At 41.9% G+C, this 19,740-nt stretch overlaps 1 protein-coding gene across 5 annotated transcripts in view; it reads left to right on the forward strand.

Moving 5' to 3' along the window:
- IFNAR2 (interferon alpha and beta receptor subunit 2) overlaps positions 1–19,136 on the forward strand; it is a 41,659-nt gene extending 22,523 nt beyond the window's left edge. For 4 of the 5 annotated variants that reach the window (XM_070750347.1, XM_070750346.1, XM_070750348.1 and 1 more), the window contains 5 exons: positions 3,906–4,084; positions 4,550–4,692; positions 6,180–6,342; positions 8,119–8,237; positions 16,563–19,136. In XM_070750347.1, coding sequence (XP_070606448.1) covers positions 3,906–4,084; positions 4,550–4,692; positions 6,180–6,342; positions 8,119–8,237; positions 16,563–17,168 — 1,210 coding nt within the window. In that variant the 3' untranslated portion in view covers positions 17,169–19,136. The remainder of the gene's footprint in view (positions 1–3,905; positions 4,085–4,549; positions 4,693–6,179; positions 6,343–8,118; positions 8,238–16,562) is intronic. The other variant, XR_011558987.1, reaches the window with a different exon arrangement.
- Positions 19,137–19,740: the final 604 nt, after the last annotated feature.

Below are 19,740 nucleotides of genomic sequence, written 5' to 3' on the forward strand. Positions count from 1 at the left end.
GTATTTTATCTTACAATGGATATATGTTTATCCCAGGCATGTTTAAATTCAGTTACTGTGGATTTACCAACCACGTCTGCTGGAAGTTTGTTCCAAGGATCTACTACTCTTTCATTGAAATAATATTTTCTCACATTGCTTTTGATCTTTCCCCCAACTAACTTCAGATTGTGTCCCCTTGTTCTTGTGTTCACTTTCCTATTAAAAACACTTCCCTCCTGAACCTTATTTAACCCTTTAACATATTTAAATGTTTCGATCATGTCCCCTCTTTTCCTTCTGTCCTCCAGACTATACAGATTGAGTTCATTAAGTCTTTCCTAATACGTTTTATGCTTAAGACCTTCCACCATTCTTGTAGCCCGTCTTTGGACCCGTTCAATTTTGTCAATATCTTTTTGTAGGTGAGGTCTCCAGAACTGAACACAGTATTCCAAATGTGGTCTCACCAGCGCTCTATATAAGGGGATCACAATCTCCCTCTTCCTGCTTGTTATACCTCTAGCTATGCAGCCAGGCATCCTACTTGCTTTTCCTACTGCCCGACCACACTGCTCACCCATTTTGAGACTGTCAGAAATCACTACCCCTAAATCCTTCTCTTCTGAAGTTTTTGTTAACACAGAACTGCCAATGCAATACTCAGATTGAGGATTCCTTTTCCCCAAGTGCATTATTTTACATTTGGAAACATTAAACTGCAGTTTCCATTGCTTTGACCATTAGTAAAGCTAAATCATTTACCATATTACAGACCCCTCCAGGAATATCAACCCTATTGCACACTTTATACTCCCCCAAATTTGAGAGGTCGGGTGATTCTCACCGGGCCAACATTTGCAGTGGCAGGGAGGGGCAAGAACACCACCTCCCAGCTGGGCGTGGCCGTGCGGGGCGCGGGCACGCCCACATGCTGCTAAGGCAGCAAATAAGTTAATTTGCCAGGCCGGGTGGAAACGCCACCAGCCCAACATTCCCAACAGCTGGGAGGGGCAAGGCACCTCCTCCCAGCTGATCACTGTTTCGCCCAGTGCGGGAGCACCCTTGAGCCGTAATCAGCTCGCAAGGGCTGCCGGGAGCGAGGGGAGGGGTTTACAGGCCTATTTTAGGGCCTGCACTTCTCATCCTCTCCCCTTCACTCCCTGCATACCTCCCGATCGGTCTCCCACCCACCCTTTGCTCTATCCAGGGTGTCTTTCAGAGGTTGCCCGTTGGGGGCCGAGAAGGATTTTTTTGCAATCTGGTAATTTTATTGCAGATTGTTTTTTCGCCTTCTCCATCCTGGTCATGTGTGAGGTTTGAAGGGCTAGGGGGTGTATCGGTTTGTAAATATGTTCATTTGGAATTTACTTTATTATTGGTCACTATTTGGCAGAAACGGGGCGAAAAGGGTGTCAGTAGCAACTGTGTGTTCTCCCTTGGGCATCTTTTGAAAGATGATGGGCTCCTTCGTCACACAACTCATGCTTCCTCCCCGGATGGAGCGGTGGGAAGGAGGAGCACTTGGGGCTCATCAACGTCACTTCCGGTTCCGGGTCATGGAGGTGAGCCCTCCCACACGCTGGGCGTGGCTGTCACGTTTGGGTGAATGCGTGGCATGCTTCACCCTTACCAAGCAAGGAGTTCGCCCATTAGTTGCCCAGGTATGTTGTGTTCAGGTATTCCGCCCCATTTAGCTCCCTCTGCAGGTCTCTTTCTGTAATCAATAAAGTGACCCATTATCATCCAGCTCTTTTGTTCGAGTGTTGATTCCCTGTCCAACCCAAAAAAAATTTATGTAATGTCAAAGAAACAAATGAAACTGTTGCGATTCATTAATATTTTGGTAAATAGTTAAACACAGGGGTTGAATCGTCTCTTGAAATTTTCTCTGGGTTTTGCTCCCCATTTTCTCTTAGGAAACCTGCTGTAGGTTCATCCAGACCAAATATAGATGAGTTTGGACAGGACACCCATTATGCCTCATCATCTTTAAAAAGCCAATTGCTCTTTAAATTGATACCAATCTTCCAGAAGTCATGACCAATGTTTTGGCAACACCCAGGTCAATGTTGGGGAACCTTTTAACACCGAAGTCAGTGTTGGGGAACCTGAAACAGGATGCATGTGCCAGAAACAGGAAGAGCACACAGTGTGCATACATGTGCTGGGAAGCTGCTCTTCTGGTTTCTGGCATGCCTGCACATGTTAAGACCAGCTGGAAACCATGCACTGGAAACTGGAAGATGAGCCACCAGGTGCGCATGTGCACGCTGGGAAGATGATCTTCCTGTTTCCGGCTTACACATACACGCCGGCTAGCTGGTCTTTGTGTGCACCTGTGTACCAGAAACCAGAAGACCAGATGGCCTATGTACATGTGTGCATGTGTGTATGTGTGCGGCGCTCACGGTCCTAAGTTAATGAATAGAATAGAGTAGAATTTTATTGGCCAAGTGTGATTGGACACACAAGGAATTTGTCTTGGTGCATTTGCTCTCAGCGTACATGAAAGAAAAAGATACATTTGTCAAGAATCATGTGGTACAACACTTAATGATTGTCATAGGGGTCAAATAAGCAATGAAGAAACAATCAATATTAATAAAAATCTTAGGATACAAGCAACAAGTTACAGTTATACAGTCCTAAGAAGGAGGAAAAGGATGATAGGAATGATGAGAAAAACTAGTAGAATAGAAGTGCAGATTTAGTAAAAAGTCTGACAGTGTTGAGGGAATTATTTTTTTAGTAGAGTGATGGCGTTCGGGAAAAAATTGTTCTTGTGTCTAGTTGTCTTGGTGTGCAGTGCTCTGTAGCAATGTTTTGAGGGTAGGAGTTGAAACAGTTTGTGTCCAGGATGCGAGGGGTCAGTAAATATTTTCCCCGTCCTCTTTTTGACTCGTGCAGTATACAGGTCCTCAAGGGAAGGCAGATTGGCAGCAATTGTTTTCTCTACAGTTCTGATTATCCTCTGAAATCTGTGTCAGTCCTATTGGGTTGCAGCACCAAACCAGACAGTTATAGAGGTGCAGATGACAGACTCAGTGATTCCTCTGTAGAACTGTATCAGCAACTCCTTGGGCAGTTTGAGTTTCCTGAGCTGGCGCAGAAAGAACATTCTTCGTTGTGCTTTTTTGATGATGTTTTTGATGTTAGGTGACCATTTTAGGTCTTGAGATATGATAGAACCTAGAAATTTGAAGGTCTCTACTGTTGATACTGTGTTGTCTAGTATTGTGAGAGGTGGAAGGGAAAAGAATAGTTGGAATAGAGAGATAAGTGAAGAATAGGGATAAAAATGGATGCCCTTTGAGCTGAAGGGAACCAATCACTAATTCAGGAAGAAAGAAAACAGAGATGACCTAAGTACATATTGCAAAAATCATTAGATTAATCAAGCAGGCCTCCCAAATAAGAGTTAAACTTTCAGGCTTTCCAGGAGCAGTGCACCCCTTGCTTATTTCTTTGGTTTTTTATAGCATATGTTATTCTCACCAAGGAGATCAGGAATATTTTTGAGCAAGGAGGGTTCTATTAGGAAGAATGGGAAAAGAAAAGAATCTCAAAGTGAAAACATAATCTTTCTCTATTATATAGTTGTTATTTCTGCCAAAGGAAGTGTTACAAAATCGGAAGGGTCAAAATTGGAAGCTGCCATATTTATTGCTGTATCCCTTTGAATCTATGCACATAAGCAATAAAAGTGCATTGAAATTGCAGGGGGAAAACCCATATTTAACCAGGCACCATTTCATTACTATGAATTCATTGAAACTTACAGTTTTGCAAGGGTGCCTAATTTTGCACAGACAATGTCATATACATCTAATTTGGGTCCAACATTTTGGCCAATTGTCATATATTTCTTTGAAATCACTGTTTTCTTCCTGGAAAATATTGTATTCTTTCTTGTTTTTATATAGTGATATAACAGCAAACTTCAAGACAGTCCAGGAATGTACTAATATTACAAGACAATTCTGTAATGTAACAAATGAATTTGCAGATTTTTGCCATGGACAGGCATATATTATAGTACAGCAAGACACCAGCAATGGGAGAAATTATTCAAATATTCTAATATTCAATCCATATTTGCAACGTAAGTAATTTCTTCCTTCCTTTTGTTTGAATCATGTGTTAATTTTCACTATCTCAAATCAGGTCGTTTTCCCTTTGGGGAAATAAATACCTTTTATTCATTTGTCAAATTAGTTGGCCTTGATGACCTTTATATCCAGTTATAATGTACATTTATGGAGAATTTTAAAAGCTATGCTACAAGTTAAGAGTAGCACAAAGAATCAACTTCCGTATTCAGGGCTTACTTTCAGAATCAAAATTAACATTAATGATTAAAGCAAACCAATAATTAAAAATTAAAAAATTAAAGTATGTATCTTTCTATTGAAAATATTATTTATAAGAATTCATTAGGTTTGATTTAAAATCCTACAGAATTTCCAAGGTGCTTATTGTTATAAGTCTATTACATTTGCTAAGATTTAAAAAATCTGGCTTGCCAGCAAATAATATTGATACTTTCTTTTATTTATGTTTTAATTAGGATGCTTGAGACCACCTAAGTTTAATATATCTGTTTGTCAAAACTGTGTCAATGTCACAGTGAAACTTCCATCTCAGTTGTTTAATATTTATCAAACACTTGATTATAGAATCACAGTGAAAACAGATGATCTCAAGGAAAATGTAAGTAATTGATTATTAAAGTCTTAAAAATATCAAAGGGAATTCACTTTATAAATAAGAAATGTGCTACGTTTTTTGCTTTTATAATATTGCATCTCTCAGCTTCAGATGTGTTGAGCTCACATCATTTTCAGCCATTGGGACCTTGGTTTCTTTCCAGTTCATTGTTTATATTCACTGGTTCTAAATGGAATGATGGAATCCAGATGGACAAGTTTGCTTTGTATGGGTTGAGAGTGAACTTGATGGGTGGAGTTGCTAGAAAATCAATTGCCATACTAGCATAAAAACCTATTCCTCCACCCGAAACAGAATAACCTACGAAACTCACTATCCTGGGTCTAGAAAGCTTACAACTACGATGCCTTAAACATGATCTAAGTATTGCCCACAAGATCATGTGCTGCAGTGTCCTGCTTGTCAATGACTACTTCAACTTCAACCACAACAACACAAGAGCACAAAACAGATACAAGCTTAATATTAACAGCTCTAAAATGGACTGTAAAAAATATGACTTTAGTAATCGAGTTGTCGAAGCATGGAACTCATTACTGGACGCCGTAGTATCTTCCCCTAACCCACAACATTTTATCCTTAGACTATCCACAGTTGACCTCTCCAGATTCCTAAGAGGTCAGTAAAGGGCGTGCATAAGTGCACTAGCGTGCCTCCTGTCCCCTGTCCTATTGTCTCTCCTATATCTCATATATCATATCTACTACTGTATTCTTCTATTCTATTCTTCTTATACTACTCTCATAATATCCTTCTATTCTCTAATTGATATATTCTATTCCTAAATTTTCACTTCTATTCTTTCTCTAATATATTTTACTCGAGTATAACCTCTATAACCTTCATTGTGTATTATTGTGCATTGGACAAAATAAATAAATAAATAAAGAAGAATATAAAAAAGCACTTTGGTATACTGGCATTGCAATGTCATCCAATTCAGAACACAAATTACAAAAATAAAACTATTGTTGATATTGCTGTTTTGATTGTTGTTATTATATATAGTGGTATAGTAATAGTACTGGTATTTAGAGGACTTCCCAAAATATCTCACTATTTTTCTAACCCCATATAGAAAATGAATTCTTAAATAGAAAGTACAGTACTTCAGCACTCGTTGTTAATGGGTTCCAGGAGGCACAATAAGTACCCAAAACAGATTTCCCCCATAAAGAATAATGTAGTGAGTCACAAGGCAGCCAACACCAACCAGTTCTAGCTTGTGTATTGAGTACTAAACAAAAAATGAGTATCAGGACAAAACTTTTGTATCAAAGTGTGTTGAGTACCAGTTTCATGAGTTTCAAAGAAGCTGAGTTACTGCTTTGAGTTATGGTTGATGAACCGCTGTAAGTGCAAAGCCATGCCTTGATTCCGAGTTAAAGTAGAGTTTCACCAATTCACATCATTTAGTTTTATTGTTACAGTGCATTTTAAAACAATTTACTTTTTTTTGTCTTTTGCAGCGTATTGGTAATACAACCAAACAGGATAGTTTCTTCGCTATTCTGGAAGATTTGCATCCAAATAAAAATTATTGCATTGCTGTTGAGGTGTCTACAAGTCTTAATAAGCAGTGCACTTCCACCATTCCAAAATGTATTATGCTTGACTCCAACAATAGAGAAGGTACAATGAATTATGAAGCAAGGAAATGGAATGGGTCAGAACCAGTGAAGGGCTGTAAAAAAATTTACTACCACACTATGGGCGTGGCTTATTCTATGGGTGTGGCTTGCCAGCCATGTGGCCGCGTGGGAATGGCTTGGCGATCATGTGACCGGGGGATGGCTTAAAGGTCATGTGACTGGCTTAAAGGTGGCCAACTTGACATCACTCACGTCAAGGGTTTAGGTTAGGGTTAGGGTACTTGGCCTCTCCTCTCCTCAAAGAGATATAATTTCCCTACCTATTTACTATTATTGAACATCCAAACTATACTATTTAATTCTATGTACAGTGGTACCTCTACCTAAGAATGCCTCTACTTACTAACTTTTCTAGATAAGAACCGGTGTTCAAGAATTTTTTTGCCTCTTCTCAAGAACCATTTTCCACTTACAAACCCGAGCCTCCAAAACTGTAACCAGAAAAGGCAGGAAGAAGCCTCCGTGGGACCTCTCTAGCAATCTCCTGGGAGGAAACAGGGCCAGAAAAGGCAGGGAGAAGCCTCCATGGGGCCTTTCTAGGAATCTCCTGGGAGGAACTGGGCCTCCACTCTCCCTGTGGTTTCCCGAATCGCACACGTTATTTGCCTTTACATTGATTCCTATGGGAAAAATTGCTTCTTCTTACAAACTTTTCTACTTAAGAACCTGGTCACGGAATGAATTAAGTTCGTAAGTAGAGGTACCACTGTATATATGTCATATGTGTACATACATATTACACACAGGCACACAAAAATATACATTACTATATAAAATGTATGTGTATGTACACACACATACACGTACAGCTCTTGTAAAATTATACACATTCAATCTCATTTACTGCAATAGGAAAAATATACCCAGAGCCCAGAAGGGAAATAAAGAAAAGAAAAATCAAATTTTTTCTATTGGTTCGGTGTACCTGACCATACCCGTAGGAGCCCATCACTGGTCAAAACCTGTTGTACTTTGTGACTGTTCTGTCTGGGTTCCCCCAGACCTCAACACCAACTGGAAAAAACAGCCAGACACTCTGGTAAAAGCCAAAAGTATTTTATAACTGGAAAAAATAAGCACAGAGGAAAACCTGTTCTTCCCAACAGACAGGCTATAATACGGTACAGCAGGGTCCTGATGTCCAGACAATACAGCAAGCTTCTTGCTGGCACACACCCCCATGGTTTCAATAGTCAAAGGCACAAACCAGGATTCCAAGACGCCAAAGTTCACAGTCAGGTCCCACGACTCTCAAAGATAAAACTCCACAAGCCAGGAAGGGTGGGTCTGCCTTTTAGCCTTTCCCAAGAGCACCGCACCCAAACACAGCTGTTGCCACTTTAATGCTGAAAGTATTTAGCCAATTGATTCCGTCTCTGAGTAGCTCTTCGTTGTCGCAGATCAATTATGGCTTGTGCACTTTCCTCTAAGGAATCCAGGCTGCTTGCTGGGGAGAGCTCCCCCTGGTGGGACTCTGGCTGTCCTCCCTCTTCTTCAGCCTGGGATTCCTCCTCCTCGTCTGTCTGCACCTCCTGTTCCTCAGCCTCTCCCTCTGAGCTGGAAACCGACAGAAGGTCAGCCGTTCCCGGAGGGGCCTCAGACGGAACCACAACAGTGACTAAAAGACTTAACATTAGTTTAGCATTTCAGTGTCTTTTATATGATTATGATTCTTTGTCTTGCTGTCAAAACAAGGTAGCTTTGAAATAATCTCCAAATGCATTGTTGCTAATTGAAATATATTTTTAATCTGCAGATTCTATTGTACTTTCAGTCTTGGCTCCGTTTATATTATTGGTCACGGTGATCATTCCAGTTTTCTTGTATAAGACTGCCTTTATTTCCTTTAAAAGAAGGAAATCACCAAGTGTCCTGGTAAGTAGTGTGGCAAAATACATTCAGTTTATGATTTGTATGTGTTAGGGCAGTTCAACCAAAGATGGTGAAATGGATTTCCAGAAAAACTACATGTCCCTTAGCTTAGGTTCATTGAATATTGCCCCTCTTCCTTCTTTTATAGACTTATAAACTTTATAGACTTGGGGTGATGTAGCTTCTTCATTAGTTTAAAGACTGCCCTAATGGCTGTGAGACTGCTCTTCATTTTAGTCTCCTATGTTTACATACAGTGGTAGGATTCAGCTGGTTCAGGCCAGTTTGTGCAAACCGGTAGTAGTGGGATTAAGCCCCGCCCCTTGCCTTTCAGCAATTCCTTGCATGGCTGGCTTCTCCCACTGTTCTGTTTTGTGGGCTTCCGATAAATTCCAATCTCCGGAAAAATCACTTCTTTATTAATAAAACTCACTCTTTACTCAAACTCAAGCAACTACATCAGCGGTCCCCAAACTATGGCCCGCGGGCCACATGCGGCCCGCTGAGGCTATTTATCCGGCCCGTGGGTGAGTGACAGGAGCACATCTAATTTTCCATGAATAAAATGCGGTATTTTGTTAGTAACTAATATCAAGTTGCAAAAGTTTTTTTTTCTAATTTTGTCATCCAGTTACATTCATTTTCTTTTAATTAAATTCCCTCCTCAAAAAAGTACACCACCAATTATATTTCTAACTTATTAACCATTATGCCAAAGTGCTTCCTTCTTTCTTTATACATTTTTCTATAAGCCAAGAAAACCTTGTATAGCCAATCAGATGTTAACAAAAGAAAATTAAAAACAAAACATAAACATATATGAATTTCAGACTTCTTTCCCCCCCCCTCTAAATAGTGCGTTCCCATTTTGTTTTTTACTTTAAAATAAGGTATGTGCAGTGTGCATAGGGATTTGTTCATAGTTTTTTTTAATAGTCCGGCCCTCCAACAGTCCAAAGGACAGTGAACTGGCCCCCTGTGTAAAAAGTTTGGGGACCCCTGAACTACATGAATGCAAACGCAGGATGAAAAGTAGCATAGAAGTAGATTCTATCTCATTTAGAGCCAGCTTTGATCTGGGTCAGGGAAATGGGCCAAACTCAGTCTTTATCTACATTCCATAGATAACACCCGTTCATTTACTCAAAACATATGCATTAGCTCACCAAAAACTTTTCCTAGCACAGCATCCAGCACAGATTGTCTTTTTGAGGCAGAAATCATGATTTTAAAACTTCTTTTCAAGAGCACCCCTGGTTTCTCATCTCTTCCATAGAACGATGTTGAGGTTCCACACGCCATTTCCCACAACCCCATTCCTTTATATTGCCCGGAAGTGACATCACCCCTCAAAGAGCTAAGGCTGTGAATTAATACCTTTTTTCTCTGGATCTCCTCTCGCCTTCTGCCCATTCTTCTATAGCGAGGATTTATCCAATTGTTTTCCACTAACATGTCTTCCCCACTGTCTGACTGAAACCATTCTCCCAATGTCACATCAGCCCCCTCAGGCTTTCCCCAGTCACTTTCTGCCTCACTCTCACTCTCAGCCTCCTCTGGCAGCCCCCCCCCCCCAGCCCAGGGTACCCACAAGGGCCTGGCTGATCCTCTTCAAAATCAGACATGACCTGAGGTGGACAAGGAGCACTCACAATACCTGCCATCCTCATCCAACCATTGGCCTTATCTTTGCAGAAGATTAGTTGCACTTCTGGGTATTTCTGTTCATTGCTGAAGGCCCAAAGGCGTGGGCTGGAGGGTGAGCTGGTGGCAGTTGGGCCAATGTATGTGGGAAGGGGGAGCATGCCTGAGACCGTGACATTGGAGCCCTTCTCAGGTGTTTCCTGAAGCTGGTCTGGCCTGTGAGGGAAGCACACAGGAGACCATAGCATTGGAGCCCTTCCTGAGTGTTTCCCAAAGCCTTCCTGGCCTGCAAGGTGAGGACATGGGAGATTGCGGCATTGCAGCCCTTCACAGGTGTTTCCTGAAGCCAGCCTGACCTGCAAAGGAAACGTGCAGGAGTTTGGCAGCCAGACTAGCCTGGAAGCAGTGCGTCACCCAATTGCAGGTTGGACACAGGGCCCAAGGTTGGAGGGTGTTCTGGTTTCTGGTAGAAATTCAGCAAGTGCAAATAACTTTTATCAAACACATTATTTCATAAACAAAGAAACTCCATTTTATTCTCTTCTCTTCTGGTTATACACACATTTCATACTGGCGTATCTCTCCTGGCTCTGTTATCTCTCTTAATTGCATTCCTTACATTCCTTCTCCTGCTCTGCTAGTCAAGATTTATTTTGTAAAAGCATGATCACTAAAAAACAGCAGACAGTCAGTTAATCACATAGAATACTTGGCTTACTTGGAGAGCGGCATAAAAAATCAACATCTTTTTGTTCGGCAACGTTGAAACTCCACTTCTTTACTAGTCCCATGACGTGCCAATTACCTCACTCAATTATTTAACCCATTCATCTCCTTAATATCTTCTTCATCCTCCAACTGATCAAGAGTATGTACAACAGAGGGGAGGGCAAGCAGATGGCCCTCAGAACACTGCTGTACTGGAGTGTTGTGTGCTCTTGGGCCTCTTGCCCAGCTCTGCTTCTGCAAGGCAGAAAGGTATAAAAGTCTTCACCCACACCTTTCGGGCCTGCTTCTTGGCTTCCACAGAGCCCTTGAGTGCCTGCCACATGCTTGCCCTACTCTCTGCGTCGGGCTCCACATCCAGCCCGTGACCGGATGATACGTCACCCAGTGCAGCGCTCTTTGATGGCCATCTGCTTGCCCACCCACCAGCTAGACTGGCTCAGAAGCAGCGTGTTACCTTGCACCCATCTTAGTGTCCTCCCAGCCAGCTGCCAGCTTTCCAACACAAGCAAAGGTGGCTGGTTGGAACGAGGGGAACCGCAGTGCTGGGCTTCCCCAGCTGCAAGTGCCAAAACATGGCTAGATTTGGAAGAAAAGGCTGCGCAGCTGTGGTGGAAAGAACTGGAACAGCATCCAGCAGTTTGCATGAGAAGGCACGAGCGAGGCAACTGGTAACTGAGCCCACTGCGCAGCGAGAGCAACGGCCACCATGCTCATACCTTCTCATGCAAGCTGTCAGGTATTGCGCTGGTTCTTTCAGCCACAGCCACATAGCCTTTTCTAGTTACAGTTTGGCACTCGCAGCCATGGGAACCCAGCACTGAGGTTCCACTGGAGGCCCAGCTACTGCAGCCTGCAAGAAAATCACCATGTACAGCACCGGTTTGGCATGTACCAGCCTGATAGGCCTGGCCACCATAGCATAAGCTTTTTTAAAAATATATATTTTTATTGATTTTACAATTTAAAATTCCACACACACAACATATAACAAGTGCTCAGTGATTATGCCCACCAACAGACAAACATTCGTACCCCACCACCAATCGGGGATGTTTCTTGTATGGACTATTTTAACACAAGAGCGAAATATTTGTTTACATATTATAAAGTGATTCCAACTTTTTCTTATAGCTTGGTCTCGGATCCTACTCGCCATATATCGTCTTACCTTGTCTCATCGTCCCATCAGTTGTCACAAATCAGTTTCATTAATCAAATTCATCCTTTTATCCATAGTCTAAAATTGAATGTGGTCCACCATGTACCTATACCAATTTTGCATTGTCCATTTTGTCGCGTCCTTCCAACCCAAGACTATCACCGCCTGAGCACTTACTATCGCTGCTTGTTTTATTTCTCTGAGTTCTCCCATCTCATTACTTTTAACTAATACTGCCATTTCCTTAGTAATTATCCATCTTATATTTATTAATATCCTCTTGCTCTTTTTGCCAAAAATTCTGCACTACTGGGCATTCCCAAAACATATGCATGAACACTCCTTTATCTTGCCACCCATGCCAACAAATGCCTTTAACATTCTGCTGAAAGTATACGAGTTGAACAGGTATGTAATACCACTTATGTAATATTTTCCTTCTCATTTCTCTAACTCTTGTATTTTTAGTTTTCCTTATATTCTCTACTATATTTTTCATCTCTTGCGCCTCTACCTGTATCTCATTTTGCCACCATTTAGTCAATCCTTGGATCACATCCCCGTCTGACTGCACTAACATCTTAGATATACAGTAGTACCTCTAGATACAAGCTGCTCTACATGCGAGTATTTCAAGATACGAGCCACAAGGGGAGAGACATTTCTGTTCTAGTCCCAAGCTCAAATTCGGGATACGAGCCGATCGTCCACTAGGTGGCGCATGAATCCTTGCTTTCGGTTATCTCGGAGGGGAAAAACAACGTCTAAAGTTATTTGTTCCAGATACGAGTTGCCTCGACATACAAGCTCCCTTCTGGAACGAATTATGCTCGTATCTATTGCTTGCTTGCGCCTTTATACCCTCACTTTTTTCTCTAACTCTATCTCCTTCCTAAATAGTGCTTCTTTATTCTTCCTTTCATTCAGATATTTACATATTGCATTTGTTTGTAGCCATCTTCCCCTACCCAACCACCATTCTATACGATTTCTACTTGGCCTCCCATCCTTCTCATATAACTGTTCTATCTTAATAAGCTCTGGAGGCAGGGGAAGGGGGGTCAGCCTGGAGGGACAGAAAAAGTGGGGGACCCGTGATGGGGCTGAAAAAGCACACACTTGGGATGCAGCTGCTGACAACTGGGGGGGTGAGTACCGAAGGGGCATCTCCTCATAACATCTCCAGCCCAGTGAACATAGGGCACCCTGTTATCATAACCAGGTCTTGCTTTGTCCATGACTTCTCTACCAGTGAACATCACACATCCAGTCACTATCACTCACCAATGAATCTCCCAACACCAATGACATTAGCTGGGCCTTTAAATATTGCCATGAGATCTGCGGAAAGCATGCCTTTCCTTTCCCAAGTATTGCCAACCTCTCCCCCCTGGTTAAAATGAGCCGGGGTGGCACAGCTGGTAGAGTGCTGTACTGCAGGCCACTGAAGCTGACTTGTAGATCTGAAAGTCAGCGGTTCAAATCACATCACCAGCTCAAGGTTGACTCAGCCTTCCATCCTTCCGAGGTGGGTAAAATGAGGACCCGGATTGTGGGGGCAATAGCCTAGCTCTGTTGAAAAAGTGCTATTGCTAACATGTTGTAAGCCACCCTGAGTCTAAGGAGAAGGGCGGCATAAAAATTGAATGAATGAATGAATGAATGAATGAATAGAAACATAGAAGACTGACGGCAGAAAAAGACCCCATGGTCCATCTAGTCTGCCCTTATACTATTTCCTGTATTTTATCTTACAATGGATATATGTTTATCCCAGGCATGTTTAAATTCGGTTACTGTGGATTTACCAACCACGTCTGCTGGAAGTTTGTTCCAAGGATCTACTACTCTTTCAGTAAAATAATACTTTCTCATGTTGCCTTTGATCTTTCCCCCAACTAACTTCAGATTGTGTCCCCTTGTTCTTGTGTTCACTTTCCTGTTAAAAACACTTCCCTCCTGAACCCTATTTAACCCTTTAACATATTTAAATGTTTCGATCATGTCCCCCCTTTTCCTTCTGTCTTCCAGACTATACAGATTGAGTTCATTAAGTCTTTCCTGATACGTTTTATACTTAAGACCTTCCACCATTCTTGTAGCCCGTCTTTGGACCCGTTCAATTTTGTCAATATCTTTTTGTAGGTGAGGTCTCCAGAACTGAACACAGTACTCCAAATGTGGTCTCACCAGCGCTCTATATAAGGGGATCACAATCTCCCTCTTCCTGCTTGTTATACCTCTAGCTATGCAGCCAAGCATCCTACTTGCCTTTCCTACCGCCCGACCACACTGCTCACCCATTTTGAGACTGTCAGAAATCACTACCCCTAAATCCTTCTCTTCTGAAGTTTTTGCTAACACAGAACTGCCAATGCAATACTCAGATTTAGGATTCCTTTTCCCCAAGTGCATTATTTTACATTTGGAAACATTAAACTGCAGTTTCCATTGCTTTGACCATTTATCTAGTAACGCTAAATCATTTACCATATTACAGACCCCTCCAGGAATATCAACCCTATTGTACACTTTAGAGTCATCGGCAAATAGGCAAACCTTCCCTACCAAACCTTCCCCTATGTCACTCACAAACATATTAAAAAGAATAGGACCCAGAACAGACCCTTGTGGCACACCGCTTGTAACCTGTCTCTGCTCAGAATACTCGCCATATGAATGGAATGAATGAATGAATGAATGAATGAATAAATAAATAAATAAATAAATAAATAAAAGCAACAACCCTGGAGCAAAAACGTCATACATAAAAAGAAAAGAAAGGGGGGCTGTTGTTGTATTGTTTAATGCATGCTAAATTGGCCATGCCCACCCAGTTACATGACGACTTAGCCATACCCACCCAGTCACATGTCCATCCAATCACATGATCACCAAACCGTGCCTACCTGGTCACATGGCCACCAAGCCACACCCACAGAACCTGTTGTTAAAAATTTCAACTCCCAGCACTATTTACACTATTTAAACATTCAGTTAATATGCCAAAAAGAAACAGGATTTAAGAAGGCTGCACAAGATTTAAGAAGGGTTCTTTTTTCTTTTTTTTACAGTATGTTAACTTTAGAGTTGATTTGGGGAACAAGATTAATTCACTGTAAACAGCCCTCTGGTTATCCAATGGAATCTTATTTTAAAATAAACAGATTATGTTGCTGAGGCTAAATGAATTCCCACTAATTATTAGGTACTGCCTCTGGTAATAGATATGGGGGGGGGGGGAGAAACCCTATATCAGACATGAAGAAATGTTTTCTGTTCAAGGGAAATCCTTTGAACAAGATTTGAAAAAGATTACAACAGTGTGGGGTTTGACGGTACCATTAACAGTGAAACTGAGGGTGGGTACCTCCCAGTTCGAACCGGATCACCTGAACTGGTAGTGACCTGCTGGTGACGTCACGATGGCATCACAGATCCGGTTTGGTTAATGCGGTCCATAGGCGCCACCATCTCTTCTTTAATTTTTTCCCAATTTATTTTACTATTTGGACATTTTTTCCCTCAGCTGCTGCTTGAAAAAGGCCCACCTGCACACCCATGGGTTTCTGCTTATTTTTATCCCTTTGCCCAAAGCACAGCTGATCAGCTCCTCAGCTGTGTTATGGGCTGATTATAGCTATTGAGCATGCGCAAAAGCAGAATTGCACCAGGGGACGTATATGAGCAACCTCCCAATGCAAACAGGTGGTGAATTTAAGTGGAACCCACCCCTGAAACAGAATTGAAAGCCCTGCTCTCTGTGCCAGAGAGCACAAGGTAGACCTGAGTGAAAAGCTGTATCTGTCACTTGCTTTCTTTCATTTATGAGCAATAATCAAAGAAGGCAACAAAAGCCATCCCTGCCTTCCTACTGAAAATATACTGCTAAAAAACTAAAGGGAACACTCAAAAAACACATCCTAGATCTGAATGAATGAAATATTCTCATTGAATACTTTGTTCTGTACAAAGTTGAATGTGCACAACAGCATGTGAAATTGATTGTCAATCAATGTTGCTTCCTGAGTGGACAGTTTGATTTAAAGGAAGTTTGATTTACCTGGAGTTATATTGTGTTGTTTAAGTGTTCCCTTTATTTTTTGAGCAGTGTATAAAGCCCCATTGAACTCTAGCATGTGGCACTTCATAGCTTTCTTGACACAATGGAAGAGTTGGGACTCTGCTTGCCAAGAGGTTTGCTGAGAGCTTTTATGTCCATTTATTTAAAGCCCCGGCCCTTTGGAACCAACTCCCCCCAGAGATTAGAATTGCCCCCACCCTCCTCGCCTTTCGTAAGCTTCTTAAAACCCACCTCTGCCGTCAGGCATGGAGGACCTGAGATATTCTTTCCCCCTAGGCCTTTACAATTTATGCATGGTATGTCTGTATGTATGTTTGGTTTTTATAATAAGGGGTTTTTTTAGTTATTTTAGTATTGGATTGGATTGTTACATGTTGTTTTTATCATTGTTGTTAGCCACCCCGAGTCTACGGAGAGGGGCGGCATACAAATCCAATAAATAAATAAATAAATAAATGATTTTCCTCATTAGGGAAGAGGGGAAATAAGAACCTACAAGGGAACTTGGGGTAGAATTTAAAAAGAAGAAAGCATTTGACATTCTCAGGAAGGAAAGTTTAATAAAGCCCCAGCATTAAAGATACAGAAAATGAAATAAATAATAGTGAAATGAATATATAGGTGTTTCAGGCATTTTTTAAAAATTACACAACTGTTTAGAGGGCATTTGTGAATGTGCATATCAACATTTTGTGTTGTTTTTTCCCTCTAGAACTTCATAACTAACTTGACTTATTCAGTCTTTGAAACTCAAGCTGAAGAAGTTTGTGATGTCCAGGTCCAGGAAAGTAAAGTACAAGAAGACAGTGATGATGACAACAGCGAAAGCGATGTTGAGAGCAGTTTTGATACTAAATGTGACATCTTTAACCAGATTGCACCATTCTCTGAGGTGGACATCAATCAGAGGTTGTTCACAGGTTGCTCAGCTACTACAAACGAAGTAATCAGAACTTTACCAGAAAAAAACCAGAATGATATTGACAAAGGCAGCCCAACATATCCCTCTGAAGTGAATTCTGGCCATGTGGCAGAATCAGAACGTACAAACTGTTTACATGTAAACTTAAAAACTGTGATGCTAGGAATGCCGGATATAAACCTGGATTTTTCTACATTTGACCATGAAGATATACTAGACTTGAACGAATCTCGTATTTCAGATGCATTTGAACCAAACCATTCCACTGAAATGCCAGATAACCAGAGCTTTGGTGCTCAAAGTCCTCTATGTTCGTGGGAAAATCTTAGCACATCTGGAGAAAGTGAATCATCTTATTCTGAAACAGAATGCACCAGTGGATATATGAGACGATGAATCCATGAAAAGTGACACGGCTTCCACTCTCCCACCCTCTGAAAGGCACTTTGGGGAAGCATTAATTTAGACCAGACAAACATTGAGCTCTTTCGCCCATTTCTTCATTCCAAATTAAGTCTAAAATGATCGTGAGACTCATTTAAACAAGAAACAGTGTTGGCACTTTACTATCTGCATCTATATTGCACATGGAACTTGGTTCCTATGGATACCAATATATACTAATTACCAGTACCTAGCTTGTTGTACAGAACTGGAGCTACAGTTTATATCAGGGGGGAAATACAGCTGGCTCAAAAATGTGTGCGCCATGCACACACACTGTCATTATGTCACAGTTTTGACCTTCTATACGCATGCACAGAAGGCTTTGCACATGCACAGAGAGTTCAAAATTCTATGCTGGGCGTTTGTAAGATGTGTTGGCTTCTAGTCTTTCTAGGTTTGGATAAAGCATTAATCAGAGATGGGTTACTCCCAGTTCATACTGGTTCTGTAGAACTGGTAGCAAACCACTGGTGATGTCACGGAGTCAGTTCTGTTGTTGTTGGTTTGTGGATGTCACCATCTTTTTTTCTTTGGAGTTTTTAAAAATACAGTGGTACCTCTACTCTACTTACAAAACTTTTCTAGATAAGAACCAGGTGTTCAAGATTTTTTTGCCTCTTCTCAAGAACTGTTTTCCACTTACAAAACCGAGCCTCCGAAACTGTAACCAGAAAAGGCAGGGAGAAGCCTCTGTGGGACCTCTCTAGGAATCTCCTGGGATGAAACAGGGCCAGAAAAGGCAGGGAGAAGCCTCCGTGGGGCCTCTCTAGGAATCTCCTGGGAGGAAACAGGACCAGAAAAGGCAGGGAGAAGCCTCCGTGGGGCCTCTCTAGGAATCTCCTGGGAGGAAACAGGACCAGAAAAGGCAGGGAGAAGCCTCCGTGGGACCTCTCTAGGAGTCTCCTGGGAGGAAACAGGGCCAGAAAAGGCAGAGAGAAGCCTCTGTGGGGCCTCTCTAGGAATCTCCTGGGAGGAAACAGGGCCAGAAAAGGCAGGGAGAAGCCTCCGTGGGGCCTCTCTAGGAATCTCCTGGGAGGAAACAGGGCCAGAAAAGGTGGGGAGAAGCCTCCGTGGAACCTCTCTAGGAATCTCCTGGGATGAAACAGGGCCAGAAAAGGCAGGGAGAACCCTCCGTGGGGCCTCTCTAGGAATCTCCTGGGATGAAACAGGGCCAGAAAAGGCAGGGAGAAGCCTCCGTGGGGCCTCTCTAGGAATGTTCTAGGAGGAAACAGCCAGAAAAGGCAGGGAGAAGCCTCCGTGGGGCCTCTCTAGGAAATTCTTGGGAGGAAACAGGGCCTTCACCCTCCCTGTGGTTTCCCCAATCGCACGCTTTATTTGCTTTTACATTGATTCCTATGGGAAAAATTACTGCTCCTTACCAACTTTTCTACTTAAGAACCTGGTCACGAAACGAATTAAGTTCGTAAGTTGAGGTACCACTGTATATATTTGGGGATTTTTTGCTGATTTCTTCTGCGCTGAAGCCAACTTTCCAGCACTGTGCATGTGCCTCCATCTAGTCTCTGTCTTTAAAAAATGTGCTAATTTTCAGTATTGTGCATGTGTGCGCGCGCAAAGTTTGCACCCACACAACGCAGCCATATGGCACAGGAGGAAGTGAACTGGTAGCGAGGTTAGTTAGAACCCACTCCTGGCGTTAATGACAATCTTGAAGATTTTAAACATTAATATTAAACCTTATGACAATATCTTAGGGATCCTTCCATTTATTCCTACCAGGATTTCATAGGCATTGTCAGAGGCTATTCTTTTAAATACCAAATGAAATTTGAAGTAAAAACAGGCATGTGTTAATCAATGCTAGCATCTATATTATTCATGAAAGTCCTATATTTGTTGCATAACCAACTTTTAATTACAATAAGAAATGTATAATTAAAATTATCGTGAAATTTTTACTTACATATTTATTTATTTATTTATTTATTTATTTATTTATTTATTTATTTATTTATTTAGATTTGTATGCCGCCCCTCTCCGCAGACTCGGGGCGGCTCACAACAAAGTGAAAAACAATTTATAACAAATCTAAATTTCTACAAAAAACATTTTAAAAAACCCATTTTCTAAACACACATACATACACACATACCATTCATAAATTGTATATGCCCGGGGGAGATGTCTCAGTTCCCCCATGCCTGACGACACAGGTGGGTCTTAAGGAGCTTACGAAAGGCAAGGAGAGTAGGGGCAGTTCTAATCTCCAGGGGGAGTTGGTTCCAGAGGGTCGGGGCCGCCACAGAGAAGGCTCTTCCCCTGGGGCCCACCAACCGACATTGTTTAGTTGACGGGACCCGGAGAAGGCCCACTCTGTGGGACCTAATCGGTCGCTGGGATTCGTGCGGCAGCAGGCGGTCTCGGAGATATTCTGGTCCAGTGCCATGAAGGGCTTTAAAGGTCATAACCAACACTTTGAATTGTGACCGGAAGTTGATCGGCAACCAATGCAGACTGCGGAGTGTTGGTGAAACATGGGCATACCTAGGTAGGCCCATG

Source organism: Erythrolamprus reginae, chromosome 4, assembly GCF_031021105.1.
Source record: "Erythrolamprus reginae isolate rEryReg1 chromosome 4, rEryReg1.hap1, whole genome shotgun sequence".
Taxonomy (NCBI): Eukaryota; Metazoa; Chordata; class Lepidosauria; order Squamata; family Dipsadidae; genus Erythrolamprus; species Erythrolamprus reginae.